The 16043-nt window shown below is 43.4% G+C and overlaps 1 protein-coding gene across 1 annotated transcript in view; it reads left to right on the top strand.

Moving 5' to 3' along the window:
* The window catches only part of LOC138983749 (arylsulfatase B-like), a 13845-nt gene extending 1465 nt beyond the window's left edge, over nt 1-12380 (top strand). The window contains exons 2-8 of the mRNA XM_070357060.1: nt 444-719; nt 4890-5122; nt 5453-5757; nt 6224-6401; nt 6922-7087; nt 10921-11055; nt 11823-12380. Coding sequence (XP_070213161.1) covers nt 466-719; nt 4890-5122; nt 5453-5757; nt 6224-6401; nt 6922-7087; nt 10921-11055; nt 11823-12297 — 1746 coding nt within the window. The 5' untranslated portion in view covers nt 444-465 and the 3' untranslated portion in view covers nt 12298-12380. The remainder of the gene's footprint in view (nt 1-443; nt 720-4889; nt 5123-5452; nt 5758-6223; nt 6402-6921; nt 7088-10920; nt 11056-11822) is intronic.
* Nucleotides 12381-16043: the final 3663 nt, after the last annotated feature.

Genomic DNA, 16043 nt, shown 5'->3' with positions numbered 1-16043 from the left:
ACGTTAGCGTGGAGAATATTTGCATCGAGTAATCGTCAACTTTTACTCAAATTTAATTCGTATGTGACGGGAACGATGTAAATGGCTAAGAGTAAAATGTTTCTGTTGACATTTGTTAAAGAAACAATGCTCACCGTACTTTTCTGACAAGGTTTGGTGCAGTGTGGTGCTCAAACTTCCTGTGGCTGGACTAAAAAAACACACCTGAGGATGTACCACAACGCTGACCTCCTTCAGTGGCGAGAGCAATGACACATTGCACAATGACCACAGTAGCTAAAATGACCATTAAGTTGATCACCCCGCAGTATCGGAAATGACCATAAGTTTGATCACACTCAGTAGCGAAAATGACCATAAAGTTGATCACCCTCAGTAGCTAAAATGACCATAAAGTTGATCACCCTCAGTAGCTAAAAAGACCACAATGTTCAAACTTTCAGAGAGCAGATTCCTGTCTTCAACATGGCGCGCCCTCTAGCGGCGTGGCTCCTTCTAGCTGCGCTTAGCGTGACGTCCCATGCCAACAGTGACGTCAGAGCCCCGCCGAACATCATACTGATGGTGGGTGACGACATCGGGTGGGCTGACGTACAGCGTCACGACCCCGAGATGCGGACACCCAACCTGGAGCGCATGGCTACCCGGGGTAGGGAGCTGACCCACAACTACGTGTTGCCCACCTGTGCCCCCACCCGCTCTGCTCTGCTCACGGCCAGGTAGGACCGCTCGTCGTCTCTTCTTCACTGTCTGAATGTTTCAACACAAACACATCATTACAACACACGTAAACCGGGGATTAATGTCACTTACACAATAGGTCCTGTTATTGTCATTGATCCGTCAGATACCCTCATTCAATTACCCAACCCTCGTTTATGTGATACTTGGCATGTGTCATCTTATTCAAAAATATGTATAATAAAATCTGTTCGGTTTAATTCTCTTATCATTTCACACTGGTTTCAACACAGTCTCAAAATATCACAGAAGCCAAACACGGCAGAAATTAATATGTAAAGCGCATTGAGCATATATATGATTATGCGCTATATCAAATGTCCATTATTATTATTATTATTAGACAAAATATTTGCGAAGTATTAGCGAATCCTATTTTTGGGGGTCAATCACGGTCGTATGCTTTGAAGGACTAGACCGGTCTCATCGGACAATACCCAGCCCCGCCTATCACAGTGCTAGGCTGACCTGATCGTGTCAATATTGTTTGGTCAAATTGATTTAAAGAGTCCAGTGAACTTGCGACACGTATTTTGCGTCAGGTATGCTTTTACGTCATTTTGTATAATTCGACGTTGATCCTGAAACTGTGGCTGTCTGTGGGCCGTGAAAAAGCGAGGCAGTATAAATGTATAGTCGGTTCATCACGGTTCATCGTGTTTGTGAGAACTTTTCAAATGTCAAAGGCATACGATATTAATTAAAACCACAACAACCAAGATGTCTTTTTTGACCCTCCTTCGAAGTGAAATCTCTTACATCAGAAGCCAAACACAGTTTGACATTATGTCATTACGTGAATAATGGCGTCACATAAGAATTATGTCATTTGTTCTGTATATGTCCCGAAGAAGATACAAACAATTTCGAGAACGAAGTTTATTTCGGTGACTTCAACATCGTATCAGCAATAGACAATATAATAATAATAATAATTCTCTTTATTTATATAGCGCCTTATCCGAAGTTCAAAGCGCTTTATGCCGTGTGAGATGGAATTTTTTACACAATATATCACGCATTCACATCGACCAGCAAACCTCAAGCCTGTTAGGCGAATGTTCACCTTTCGCGGCCTTTATTCCAAGTCACACGGGTATTTGATGGACATTTTTATCTATGCCTATACAATTTTGCCAGGAAAGACCCTTTTGTCAATCGTGGGATCTTGAACGTGCACACCCCAATATAGTGTACACGAAGGGACCTCGGTTTTTCGTCTCATCCGAAAGACTAGCACTTGAACCCACCATCTAGGTTAGGAAAGGGGGGAGAAAATAGCGGCCCGACCCAGGGTCGAACACGCAACCTCTCGATTCCGAGCGCAAGTGCGTTACCACTCGGCCACCCAGTCCACCCAGTCCACCCAATGAATCGTAAGGTCAACGCCAGGCTGTGCATATATATGAGTGTCGTTAAACAGTAATACTCATAACGTGAAATGAGTGACTGTGTCACGTGTGGTCTAAGACCGACAAAAACAGATCGGAGGGATCCATTCAAGATACAGTAGTTAAGAGGCCATTTATGAGATCTATGTTTTCAGGCGAACTCAACCTTGAGAATTCCGAGCAACATTTTGCGGTGCAAATACGTTTGCAATGATAAACTGTAAAATGGCCCATAAGTATGCTAATTAAATACTCAATATTTATTTGAGAACACTTCCTGTAAACAAGCTCTTTTGCGTTAGAGTCCCAATTATGTTCATCGAATATATATTTTTTAATGCTGGCAATCATCCGTAACGATTGCAGACAAAACCCGATCGTATTCAGGAATTCAAAGTTTAATCATCCATAACGATTGCAGGAAAAACCCTATCGTATTCAGGAATTCAAAGTTAAATCATCCATAACGGTGCAGACAAAACCCGATCGTATTCAGGAATTCAAAGTTGTCATCTAGCAAACGCTCGTGCTCCACCAATTGTCCGGGGAGGAAAAATAGGACGGAAACAAATCACCGTCTGCAAACAAAATACTAAAACATCGGGCTTAGATCATTGAGCGTCCTTTCATTTTAAAGACCCATTCCACCTCGTGAAAAACAAATTGCCTCATTCTCTTAGATGTGGCCAGGATAATTAGATAAACATTTGATAAGACCATCCCTCCACTTCTGTGTGGTGACAAAATGTCCACCCCCAAACCGAATTTTGAAGAGAGAAGGGTGATTTCAGACCGTGGTTATTTACGAGTATCACTTTAACCGCGATGCCTATCGTTGTCCGTCTGTCTGTGCGAACTTATGAACTTCCTGCACTAGACACGACTTCATCACTATCACTCACAGGAGCTTGTATCCAATCGCCGGTCGATCATTATTTACTCCTTATTCCATATATTTACTCCTTATTCCATACAGTCTCCTTACTAAGATTAATTTGTAAATCCTCCAAGAAGCAACCTTGTACTCCCCTTTTGAAATATCTGCACTGGCTTCCGGTCAATCAAAGAATTAAGTACAAAAGCTCGTGTCTCTGTTTTAAAATCATCACTGGTTCTGCACCTTCATATCTGTCTGAACTCGTAAACCTGTACGTCCCTTCCAGATCACTGCGCTCTGCCGCTGACACTCGAATGTTCCGAATTCAAAAAAAAAAAAAAAGTACATGGACAACGCGCATTTTCATTTATTGCTGTTAAAACATGGAACTCCCTTCCTTATTCTGTCAGACATAGTCCATCCTATTCTTCTTTTAGATCAAATCTGAAAACGCACCTGTTCACACAGCATTTTCTTGACTAACCAGTAACTTTCAAACTGTCCGGTGACCCCTGCAGCAGCCAGTGATCTGGAAATCGTGTGCTGCGACTTTTTCTTTTTTCCTTGTGCAAACTTCATATCTAATCGGTCTATCTAGTTAGATAAATGGATGTGCATAAGCACGAGCTTGGTTTTGTGATTATATTTGCGATTTTTGTGTGTACGCCATGTATGCAGATTTGTGTAGGTATATTAGTATTCATGTGTGTGTTTGTATGTATGTATGTGTGTGTGCCTGTCTGTATACGTGTGTGTGTGTGTGTGTGTGTGTGTGTGTGTGTGTGTGTGTGTGTGTGTGTTTGTATGTATGTGTGTGTGTGTGTGTGTGTGTGTGTGTGTGTGAATGTGTATCTGTGTGTATCTGTGCATGTGTGTGGTGATAGCATGTGTGTGTGTGTGTGTATGCGCACGCGTATGTGCGTGCGCACGCGTATGTGCGTGCGCACGCGTGTGTTTGTTTGTGACTGCATGGATTTAAACGATGAATTTGCTTTTGTACTCCTGTTCTTTTTGTGTCTTAATGCTTGTATTTTGGTTTTGTACATGTGTATAATAATGTCATTGTAAAGCGCTTGGAGGTTTTAGGTAAGCGCTCTATAAGTTTCCATTATTATTATTATTATTATTACTACTACTATTTACTACTAATAAGTAGTAGTAGTAAGGGTAAACATGCAGCAGTAAATAATAAGCATGCAGGAGTAAATAATTATCGATTGGATACAAGCTCCCGTGCTATCACTATCCCCACGCAGACCACACGAAATCCGTAGCGGAAGTTGCTTGTGAGTAGCGGTTTCCCTGCCCCGTGCCACTAGGTGTCATTCACCCGTGGTAAGCTCGTGTCCCACATCACTGTGTGATTTTCACTGTCTCCCTAACCTTGACCTTGTCGCAAGTGTCATTCACCCGTGGTAAGCTCGTGTCCTACATCACTCTGTGATGTTCACTGTCTCCCGACCCTTGACCTCTCCCCCCACAGGCAGCAATGACGGGAAAGATGTTGTTTTACGCCCTCACGGCGAAACCATTAGGAGCATGTTCCTGGGTGTTACCCAGACTTAAGATGAGATACACAGGTGTATGCGTGTTTATGTGTCAACAGCACGTGTAGCAGAATGACCGAGGTCTTTTACGTGCCACTGTGACGACACGGGGCTGGATCAATCTAGGATCACAAGTCTAGTGCTCTACCACCTGAGCTACCCGCCCCCCCCCCCCCCCCCCCCATACTCTAGCATCAATATGCCGAGCCTTTCCCTTATACCCCCTGACCCAACGTGGGCCCTCGGTGTCTCACAGGTACACCGACAAGCATCAATATGACGAGCCTTTCCCTTATACCCCCTGACCAAATCTGTATCCTCGGTGTCTCACAGGTACCCCTACACGTATGGCATGCAGGTCAATGATATCACGGGCACGCGTCTCGCGTGGCTCAACGAGACTCTGACGCTACTTCCAGCAACGATGCGGGACCTGGGCTACCGGACGCACATGATCGGCAAGTGGCACCTCGGCTTCTGCGACTGGTCCCTCACGCCCACTCGCCGTGGGTTCGATTCCTTCTATGGCTTCTTCAGCGGCGCGCAGGGGTACTTCAACCACTCAGGTACAGGCTTTTAAGCGTCTTTTAGTACACAATCGTTTCACTAAAGAACGACGGCAAGTTAAATGCTTCTGGTCAAAATCTGAACAATAATAAGCAATATACATTTACGATTACAATATGTCAAACCAGTGATAAAATTATATAACTTCACTTTCATACTATTTCATTGTTACTTTTTACAAAAGATAAAGAGAATGTAAAAATAATTGACGGTTTTAGCAGCGCTTAGCCACACTGGACTTCTAAATTCATTCAAGGGCAGTATTTTAGCCTAATTCCCTTCTCCGCATCGAGCATCTGCCAAACTTAATTGTTTCTTGTGTCGTCAAGGTAACGGGGACCACGCCTACGACTTCCGGGACAACGACGAGATCGTGTGGTCCGCCAGGGGGCACTACTCCACGGAACTTCACACTGCGCGTGCGCAGAGCATCATCCGGAACTCGAGCGCCAGCAACACGCCCTTCTTCCTCTACATGGCGTACCAGAACGCGCATGCGCCGTGGGAGGTGAAGCAGGACTACGTGGACCGTTACTGCAGTCACGTGACCAACGACACCAGACGACTTCACTGCGGGATGGTGGCCGCCATGGATGAGAGTATTGGCAACATCACCCAGACCTTGCAAGACGAGGTGAGAGAGAGAGAGAGAGAGAGAGAGAGAGAGAGAGAGAGAGAGAGAGAGAGAGAGAGAGAGAGAGAGAGAGAGAGAGAGAGAGAGAGAGAGAGAGAGAGAGAGAGAGAGAGAGAGAGAGAGAGAGAGAGAGAGAGGTGCCAAAAGATTTGTTTCGTACAACTCTCGCTTACACCAATACACAATCATGTCGTCTGCATTTAGAGCGCTTACTTCCCTTTGGTTATTTGATCTCTAAATAGCACTCTGCCTCATTTGTTTAAGATTATCACAGAAAGATGAATCTAAGCGAATTCCGCAAAGAAAGTGCACTGGTGCAAACTTATTCTTTTCTAGGAGATTGGAATTCTTGTGAAATCTGCTACGTATGTGCAGTCATGAAAACTAAAGTTAACCAAACTCGGACAGCTGTTATACGTACTAAACGAGCTAAATGCAGTGTGTGTGTGTGTGTGTGTGTGCGCAGGGCGTGTACGACAACACCATCGTGGTCTTCATGTCGGACAACGGGGGACCCATTGGGGGCTCGGCGTTCAACTGGCCGCTGAGGGGCCAGAAGGCCACCCTGTGGGAGGGAGGGGTGCGGTCCTACACCGTTATTGACTCCCCCCTCATCACACAGCAACCGGGGCAGGGTTACGATGGTAAGTCACGGTCCTACGATTGTGTGTTTCTACTGTTAATCCACCAACTTTTAAGGTGTATAACTGAGCAACTTTGCCCCAAGAGCTATACAGTTCCGTTTTGGGGGTTGCAATGTGTCACCACACTCCAGGAATACCTTTAAATGAGTGTTTGAACGATTAGTTATTCACACTTAAAACGGCTGTGTGTGGGGTATGTATTTACACGGTGGTGACTCCCCAAGTTGTTACGCCGCACCACGGCATTCCGCTCTGCTGTCAGCTACCGATTGGATCTCGCACACAGGGCTACAGTGGTCGGTTTGGGGTTTAAAGTGATGACACCAGACACTGGGCTATTATCTAATTAATGATATCACAAATGTGTTAACAGGACCGATTTTTACGATAAAAGACATGAGAAAAATAACGAAGTTCCGTCATAATATATTTAATAAGATAAACCAAGTTGAATCATGCGGTATTGTAGCTAGAGGGGTGTTTGATGTCGTAACTGACAGCAGCTTCGTGTGTGTGACAGGTCTCTTCCACGCGGTGGACTGGTACCCCACCCTGGTAACGGCTGCGGGGGGCAGTCCCCCCGCGGGGCAGGACGGGATCGCCATGTGGCAGGAGCTCCTCACCAACACCCCCACCCCCACCTCGCGCGACGAGTTCGTCTACAACATCGACGACAAGAACCGCAGGTAAACACAGAGTCTGAAAGGATGATACCCTTTACTCAAGGTAATGAAGAAACAGATAACAGATCTCCTTAGATCTCCTTATTAATAATAACAGGTAGACTTTACACACGGTAAATTGTGTCATTTTAAAATAAGTTGTTACACAATTCATATTAATGTTTTTTTGGTTTTTTTACATTACATGCCTTTACATATATATATATTAGGCCAAAAAAAGAAAAATTGTCTGTTTAGGGTAACCCGACCGACCCTATCGATTTGGCGCCGACCCAAAAACTTTTTTTTGATTTAAAAAAAAAAGAGGTAAAAATGCTAAAAAGAGACATTTGGCGTTTCTTTCTCTCCCTTTCTCTCTGTTTTATTTATACGTTAGTTTTGAAACATGTATTCATCAAATATAAGAAGTGAATGTTCAACCAACATAGCATTTACACAAAAAAAAAAAACAAAAAAAAAAAAAACCTACCTACCTACCGACCCTACTTTTTTGGGTCATGTTACCCTAAACAGACAATTTTTTTTTTTTGGCCTTAAGATTTTTACATGCAAATAAAAAAGTATGTGTGACATGGGACACAAGCAGGTGAATGTGGTCTAACAGTCAGAGAACAGAAACTGGTAACCACCAGCTTTCAACCCACCCACAAACATGACATATTTTAAGTCTGTCGTTGTTAACGTGTACTTGTTCTTGTTCTTGTTCAGCGTTGCAAAGTGGTGGTGTCTTTATCCGTAGCCCCGTGATGTTCATGCACGAAGTGGGCTGTCAGTTCGAGGTTCTTGGTGCTGCCCCACTACTTGGTATCCATCGTTGTCCCCGGTTAACGTAACAGTAAGCCACATCTGGCATTGCCGATGAGAGAAGAGCCTCGTTGTCTACTAAGCTTTCTACATGCAGACCGTCAACTCGCTTAGTTTTACAGCATTTGGTAAAAGTCTTGTGGATGGAAATCCGTAACATCTGACCCGTTTGCGCAACTTACGCAAACATTGACCATGTACCGCTACAGTACATACTTGCTTACGGAGTTGGGCTTAAAGCTGTGGTCTATTTATGACTTTCCGGGGCTACGAGGTTGAAAAATAGGGACAAAATCATGTACAGATTTCTGTACAGCAAACACTACCCGAAACCCCACCTATACGGCGTGTATGACCTTGAGAGCTTCAGTCAACGCTTGAATTTTGCAGTGGTAACATCCGGTTTGCTCTCGCAGAGCTGAGCATAATTGTCAAGAAGGATCGAGCAGAAAAAATAAACGACTTGGCAGGGATTCGAACTCAAGGCCTCGGGGCCTCGAAATGTCGGGGCCGATGTCTTAACCGATAGGCCACTTCACCAGTGTTGTCAAAGATAAAAAAATTGATAATTTTATATCATTCTACGCTTGAATTACCATTCATGCGTTGCAAAAACGTAAAAATTCACATTAAAATTTGCCTTTATTTGCAAACATGTTTCACGGAATCGCAGTACATGTTTACACCGTCATGCTACACAAAATTCGCGCTATGCAAATAGCTACGATATCTCTATTTACAACATGCAAGAAAATGACAAGAACAGTAATTGAATCTCTCCAAAGCTCTGTGCAGTTGAAACCAGACATCTAAGAAATAGTTATACATGTATTCACTTCTGAACAATGTGCGGGTAGAGATATAAATCATGCTGCTTCAAGAATAACATAACATGAATTCATATCAATGTTTTTCCTTCTTTTTACATTTAGTCAAGTTTTGACTAAATGTTTTAACGTAGAGGGGGGAATCGAGACGAGGGTTGTGGGGCGGGGATATAGCTCAGTTGGTAGCGCGCTGGATTTGTATTCAGTTGGCCGCTGTCAGCGTGAGTTCGATCCCAGGTTCAGCGGAAATTTATTTCAGAGTCAACTTTGTGTGCACTTTGTGTGCAGACTCTCTTCGGTGTCCGAACTCCCCCCCGTGTACACTACATTGGGTGTGCACGTTAAAGATCCCACGATTGACAAAAGGGTCTTTCCTGGCAAAATTGCTTTGGCACAGTTAATAATTGTCTACCTATACCCGTGTGACTTGGAATAATAGGCCGTGAAAGGTAAATATGCGCCGAAATGGCTGCAATTACTGGCCGTATAAAATTTCATCTCACACGGCATCACTGCTGAGCGCCTAGAACTGTACCCACGGAATATGCGCGATATAAGCCTCATTGATTGAGTGTATGTGTGTGTGTGTGTGTCTGTCTGTGTGTGTGTGTGTAGAGCGATTCAGACCAAACTACTGGACCGATCTTTATGAAATTTGACATGAGAGTTCCTGGGTATGATATCCCCGGACGTTATTTTCTTTTTTTCGATAAATACCTTTGATGACGTCATATCCGGCTTTTTGTAAAAGTTGAGGCGGCACTGTCACACCCTCATTTTTCAATCAAATTGATTGAAATTTTGGCCCAGCAATCTTCGACGAAGGCCGGACTTCGGTATTGCATTTCAGCTTGGTGGCTTAAAAATTAAGTAATGACTTTGGTCATTAAAAATCTGAAAATTGTAAAAAAAATAAGTTGTTTTTAAAACGATCCAAATTTACGTTTATCTTATTCTTCATCATTTTCTGATTCCAAAAACATATAAATCTATATATATATACGACTAGTGTCTGTCTGTCTGTCTGTCTGTCTGTCTGTTCGCGATGCACGGCCAAAGTTCTCGGTGGATCTTTTTCAAATTTGGACACCGTATTCAGCTACACCCCGGACACAACCTCATCGATGAGATATTTCAACACGTGCTCTCAGCGCGCAGCGCTGTGCGCGCTGAACCGATTTTTTTTGTTTTTGTTTTTTTTGTTGTCGTGATCCACTACCAGTAACTCTTCCTTATCTTCTCCAGTGTTTTCAGCCGCGATTATCTCCCTTCCTCCGTGTGGCGTCAATCCATATTCCCGTTACTACGTTACTATTTTTAGAAGGTCACTGCACGTTACTATTTTTAGAAGGTCTCCAGTGTTTTGCGCGTTTATCTCCTTTCCTTCGTGCGCCGGCAAAGCCGGCGTACACCCGGCAAAGCCGGGTCCCAGGCGCAGCCTGGTATTCGGCTCTACTTCTTCCCGGCGAAGCCGGTACCCGGCGAAGCGGGTAATCATCTAGTATGTTATATTCGGATTAAAAACAAGCTCTGAAAATTAAAAATATAACAATTGTTATTAAAATAAAATTTCCGAAATCGATTTAAAAACAATTTCATCTTATTCCTTGTGGGTTCCTGATTCCAAAAACATATAGATGTGATATGTTTGGATAAAAAACACGCTCAGAAAGTTAAAAAGAATAGAGATAAAGAAAAGCGTGCTATCCTTCTCAGCGCAACTACTACCCCGCTCTTCTTATCAATTTCACTGCCTTTGCATCGAGCGGTGGACTGACGATGCTACGAGTATACGCTCTTGCTGTAAAAATGCAGTTCAGTTTCATTCTGTGAGTTCGACAGCTTGACTAAATGTTGTAATTTTGCCTTACGCGACTTGTTGGTGCAGTAGCCTAGTGGTTAGGACATGAGACACAAAGTCTCGAGGTCGAGAGTTCGAATCTTCGCCGGGGCGTTTATTTTTTCCCCTTGATCTCTCTTGAAGATAAAATATGATCAGTCTTGAGAGAGCAAACCGGATGTTATCCCTGCAAAATTCAAGCGTTGATTGAAGCTCTCAAGGTCATACACGCCGTATAGGCGGGGTTTCGGGTAGCGTTTGCTGTACAGAATTCTGTACATGATTGTATCCCTATTTTTCAACCTCGTGGCCCCGGAAAGTCATAAATAGACAACAGCTTTAACGTACCTACAATCTGTGGGCAGGGCTGCTCTACGCTGGAACAAGTGGAAGCTGACTCAGGGCAAGCCGGGTAGGAAGTACAACGGGTGGTACCCTCCCCCCTCCCTCCTGCGACAGGGCGAGGCTTGGGAGGAGGTCAAGGGCAGGACACTCAACAGGTCAGTACAACCACTGTGACCCCCACCCCCCTCTATCATTGACACCAATCAACCGCAGACAGAACAGGGGGGGGGGGGGGGGAGTTGTAGGGTACAAGTCACTCTCAGCAGTTTATAGACACGAAATACAATAGCAGGGGGCCGCATCATAGTTGGCGCTCCCGTCTTTACGCTTTTGGACTGCTTTTTTTCTTCACAGGATCAGAGAGAGGCAGCGCTATGAAGCGCATTCGCTCACTTTGATTTGATAAATTGGCATACTTGAAGTGCGTTTTGTGTTAACTGTGTCGTGTGCGTCTAGATTACAGTACAGTGGTCTCCCGGATTTGTCAAATCCGCCAGAACTCCATCCAAACGGTCACACAAATAGTATTCCTTTAAGGATCAAGACTATACCCTTAGGACTTATACAGACAACGCCGCTTACCTCAAACTCGCTTACCTCGATTTTTCGGATACGTCGAAGTGAACCATTGGTCCCGGCCAGCAGCCTTCTTTATATCACTAAAAATCCTTTACTTACCTCGACTTCGGATAGCTCGAAGTCTTCCTTTGAAAAATCGAGCTATCCGACGTGTTGGATAGCACAAACTTCGGATATCTCGAACTTTTTGGGGGGCCCCGACGAGATCGAGGTAAGCGGCGTTGTCTGTACATTGTTAAATGGTAATTTTATTAAATGCAAACAGGTGAATGAATAATACGTTTAAACCAAGTCGTCCATATAAACAACCCATAAACTGTCGTCACTCCTTTCTCTCCGCCAGGTGGCAGCTGTTTGACCTTGATGCTGACCCGGCAGAGCGCTATGACGTATCAGAGGTCAGTAGCAACATGGGGGTGGTGGCCACCATGAAGAGAAAGCTGAACGACTACCGGCGACGACTGCAGCCCTACGACGAGGCCCCCAGGTCTCGCCTGGGCTCACAGCTCGCGAGACAAAACGGGGCCTACACGCCCGGCTTCTGCAACCCGTCGGAAGGCCGCCCGCGGGCCGGTAGCGACTCACGACGAGAGGGGAGCGAACAGGGACGAGGAGGGAGAAATCGCGGGAATGGCGGAAGAAATCGCGGCCAGGGTGGAAGAAACCGAGGAAATGGTGGAAGAAACCGCGAAACTGGTGGAAGAAACCGGGGCCAGGGTGGAAGAAATCGTGGAAGCGGTGGAAGGAATCAAGGAGGAGGTGGAAGGAGGGGTGGAAGAGGACGAGGGAGGAATCAGAATGGAGGCAATGGCATCTAGTGACTTCAGTACTAACTCGACTGTTGTACTGCTCATGCATGCCACGTGAAGATGACATGCTATTAAAGTCAGGCGTATTCAGAGTCTGTGTCCTTTTGATTCTGTGTGAGTGTGTGTTGTAGTGTGTGTGTGTGTGTGCGTGTGTGTGTGTGTGTTGTGTGTGTGTGTGTGTGTGTTGTGTGTGTGTGTGTTGTGTGTGTGTGTGATCAGCCATTACGTAAGGTGCTGTCATTCCCGTGTGAAGCAACACAAACCTAACCACAGACCCATTTACCGTTCAGATTGAAAACATTTTAATACAATCATAGAACAACAACGACAACAGCAACAACAACAACATTAATTGTTTAAGGCATTATAATATAAGTTATGCAGAAAAAGTTTGGAAATAATGTACAAATCCTTTATTTTGCCACATTTTGACTATGTTGATGTATTATGGGATAATTGTACCGAAGTCCTGTCGAACACCCTGGAAAAACTACACCTTGAAGCTTTACGTATTATAATTGGCGGTGTGCGGAGAACTAGTCATGGTAAGATTTACAAAGAAAGCGGATTTTGTAGTCTAAAGGAACGCCGAAGACAACATACATTGATTTTATATCATAAAATGGTTCATGGTAAATGTCCCCTATGTTTAGTTGACCTTTTGCCACCACTAGTTTCATCCTTAAATCCTTATCACAGAAGACGACCACTTGAAAGATTTGTACCAGCTCACAGGACAGAAATCTTCCGAACATCCTTCGTTCCTTCGACTACAATTTTATGGAATGATCAGCCTGATGTGGTTAAAACCACAAACTCAATTAGCGAATTTAAGCATTATTTACAAAGTCCTCATCATTCTGTGCCAGTTTATTATTATTTTGGAAAAAGACATGTAGAAATACAACACAGCAGAATGCGTTTAAACATGAGTAACCTTAATTCCGATTTATGCAAACCCCATTTAAAAGATAACCCACAGTACGTGTGCGTGCGGTAACCGGAATGAAACAGCTGAACATTACTTGTTATACTGCACGTTGTTTGAAAATGCTCGTATGTCCACAATTAACTCACTGCCTGCCAATTTTAGACACGTGGAAACATTATTAAGAGGCAGCGAGCAACATTCATTTCGCATAAATACATTGATTTTCGAGTCGGTCCAATCCTTTATTGCTGAATCTGGTCGACTAACTTGATGGATTAGCCCACGTACTGGTATTGTGTATGTTTGTGTGCAGGAGAACGTAAACCCGCCTCTCACTGTTGTTGCATCAATTACATATTTAACATAAGTAATAATTATCATTGAATTTTTGTTTTTGTTTTTCTGTTCTCTTTTGTGTGTGTGTGTGTGGTTGTTTTCTTCCATACATTCGTAACGAACTATGCTGCCCTCTCCATGAAAATGTACATTTATCTTTCTTTCTTTCTTTATTTGGTGTTTAACGTCGTTTTCAACCGTTCAAGGTTATATCGCGACGGGGAAAGGGGGGAGATGGGATAGAGCCACTTGTTAATTGTTTCTTGTTCACAAAAGCACTAATCAAAAAATTGCTCCAGGGGCTTGCAACGTAGTACAATATATGGCCTTACTGGGAGAATGCAAGTTTCCAGTACAAAGGACTTAACATTTCTTACATACTGCTTGACTAAAATCTTTACAAACATTGACTATATTCTATACAAGAAACACTTAACAAGGGTAAAAGGAGAAACAGAATCCGTTAGTCGCCTCTTACGACATGCTGGGGAGCATCGGGTAAATTCTTCCCCCTAACCCGCGGGGTGTGTACATTTATCTGAACTTACTTATTGCATGTCTCAGCATCGATGTTCTCGTCCCACGCGCTTCATTCATAGTCTCACCTTGTTTTTTTCGTTATTTTTTTCTGTTATTTTTTTATTTGATTAATTTGAATTTTTTTTTCTCTGTAAATCCTCCTGTTTTGATTAAGTTCCCCATACCCCCCTCCTACATTTTGTTCTTCTGGTTAATAATTGTGTTGTCCACCATCATTAAAACTTGTGTAACTTAGCATTGTTATGGTCACGTCAAATAAGCATCTGCTTGAGTTCGTGTCCTAGCTGCATTTTTGTCAATTGTTTCATGTCATGTATTTTGAATAAAATTGTGTTTAAACCAACAACAACATCATCAACATCAACATCAAGATACATTCAGTCATTTTTGACATTGGACCGTCTTGAATCCACAGGCTGCAGAAGTTAAAATCTCCCGACTGGAGCATGCTCTACAAAGCAGATGATGCTTTATACTGACAATTCAGACCAAAACAAAACAGAACAACAAGAACACAAATTACAGCTGTTAATGAACTTTGTTTTCTCGAAATTGGGCCTTTCACATGTGGTTAAAGCTGCAGTTTATCAATAATTCTTATTGTTTGGCTTCTTATAGGACGCAGAGTGGGAGACTTGGTTTGTACAGCTTTTGACATGCAAATCAGGCGACAGTATCCACAGTAGGCAAAGGTAGATCGGGCCGAAGTTGTACCCCCTCTTTTTTTGAATAATCAAATAATTAGTTGTACAGGTCCTTTTCGCCTTTAATGTGCTCATTTTTCACACCACCCGACCACGTTTGGAGAGGTTTACTTTCCTTAGACTCTGACTCACTTGAAAGCTTTCCTTGTAGTAACAGTGAATGATTGAATTTGAGCCAAACAGGAAAATTGAACCAAATAGGTAACCTTCAATCAATTCAACATAAACACTTGAAAAGAGAAAACGTTTTTGTTGTCTCTCGTTTAATTTGTCACTAAGCGCTCGTGTGTGTGTGTGTGTGTGTGTGTGTGTGTGTGTGTGTGTGTGTGTGTGTGTGTGTGTGTGTGTGTGTGTGTGTGTGTGTGTGCGTGGGCATGAGAAATACAACAAAGAAACAAGGACCTTACGTCTGCCAAAAATCGCTCAACACTAGATTTTCTTAAAAATGTCGCCACTGTTCACCTAGCACAGGGGCGGATCAGTTCAATTTATGGGGGGGGGGGGGGGGGGTTCCAAAAGTATATTGTGAAGATATGGGTGTGAAGGCGCGAAGCGCCTAGCCTGCTAGGAGGGTCCGGGGGCATGCCCCCCCGGAACATTTTGAAAAAAAGGATGCAAAATGGTGCAATCTGGTGCATTCTGAGGATGATCATTACCAGTTTCAGGCAGCAGATTTTGTCACTGATTAAGACCCCAAAAATTGAAACTCAACCCAAAAAAACACACAAAAATATTTTTATTTTTTAGCTGGGGGGGGGGGGGGGGGGGTTCCGGAAACCCCCCCTCGTCCGCCCCTGGAGCACATTTTCATAGTAAACATAACATATGTATATGTTTTTGAAATCAGGAGAAAGTGAGAAATACGATGCAATCATTTTTAAATCTGTTAGTGAAAATTCGATTTTAATGACAACTTTAATGAGCAAACTAATTAAATAATTGTTACGCTGACAAGCTGAAATTCAATCCCATAGTCCGGACTTCCAACATTTCAATCAATTTGATTGAAAAATGAAGGCGTGACAGTGCGGCCGCAACTTTTACAAAAAGCCGAATATGACGTCATCAAAGACATTTATCCAAAAAAAGAAAAAAATGTCCGGGGATATTATACCCAGGAACTATCATGTCAAATTTCATGAAGTTTGGTTCAGTAGTTTTCTCTGAATCGATGTATACACACACGCACACACACACACACACACAAACACACACACACACACGCACACACACACACTGACACA

The sequence above is a fragment of the Littorina saxatilis genome, linkage group LG13 (genome assembly GCF_037325665.1).
Source record: "Littorina saxatilis isolate snail1 linkage group LG13, US_GU_Lsax_2.0, whole genome shotgun sequence".
Lineage (NCBI taxonomy): Eukaryota > Metazoa > Mollusca > Gastropoda > Littorinimorpha > Littorinidae > Littorina > Littorina saxatilis.
This window is presented reverse-complemented; position numbering and strand designations above follow the sequence as displayed.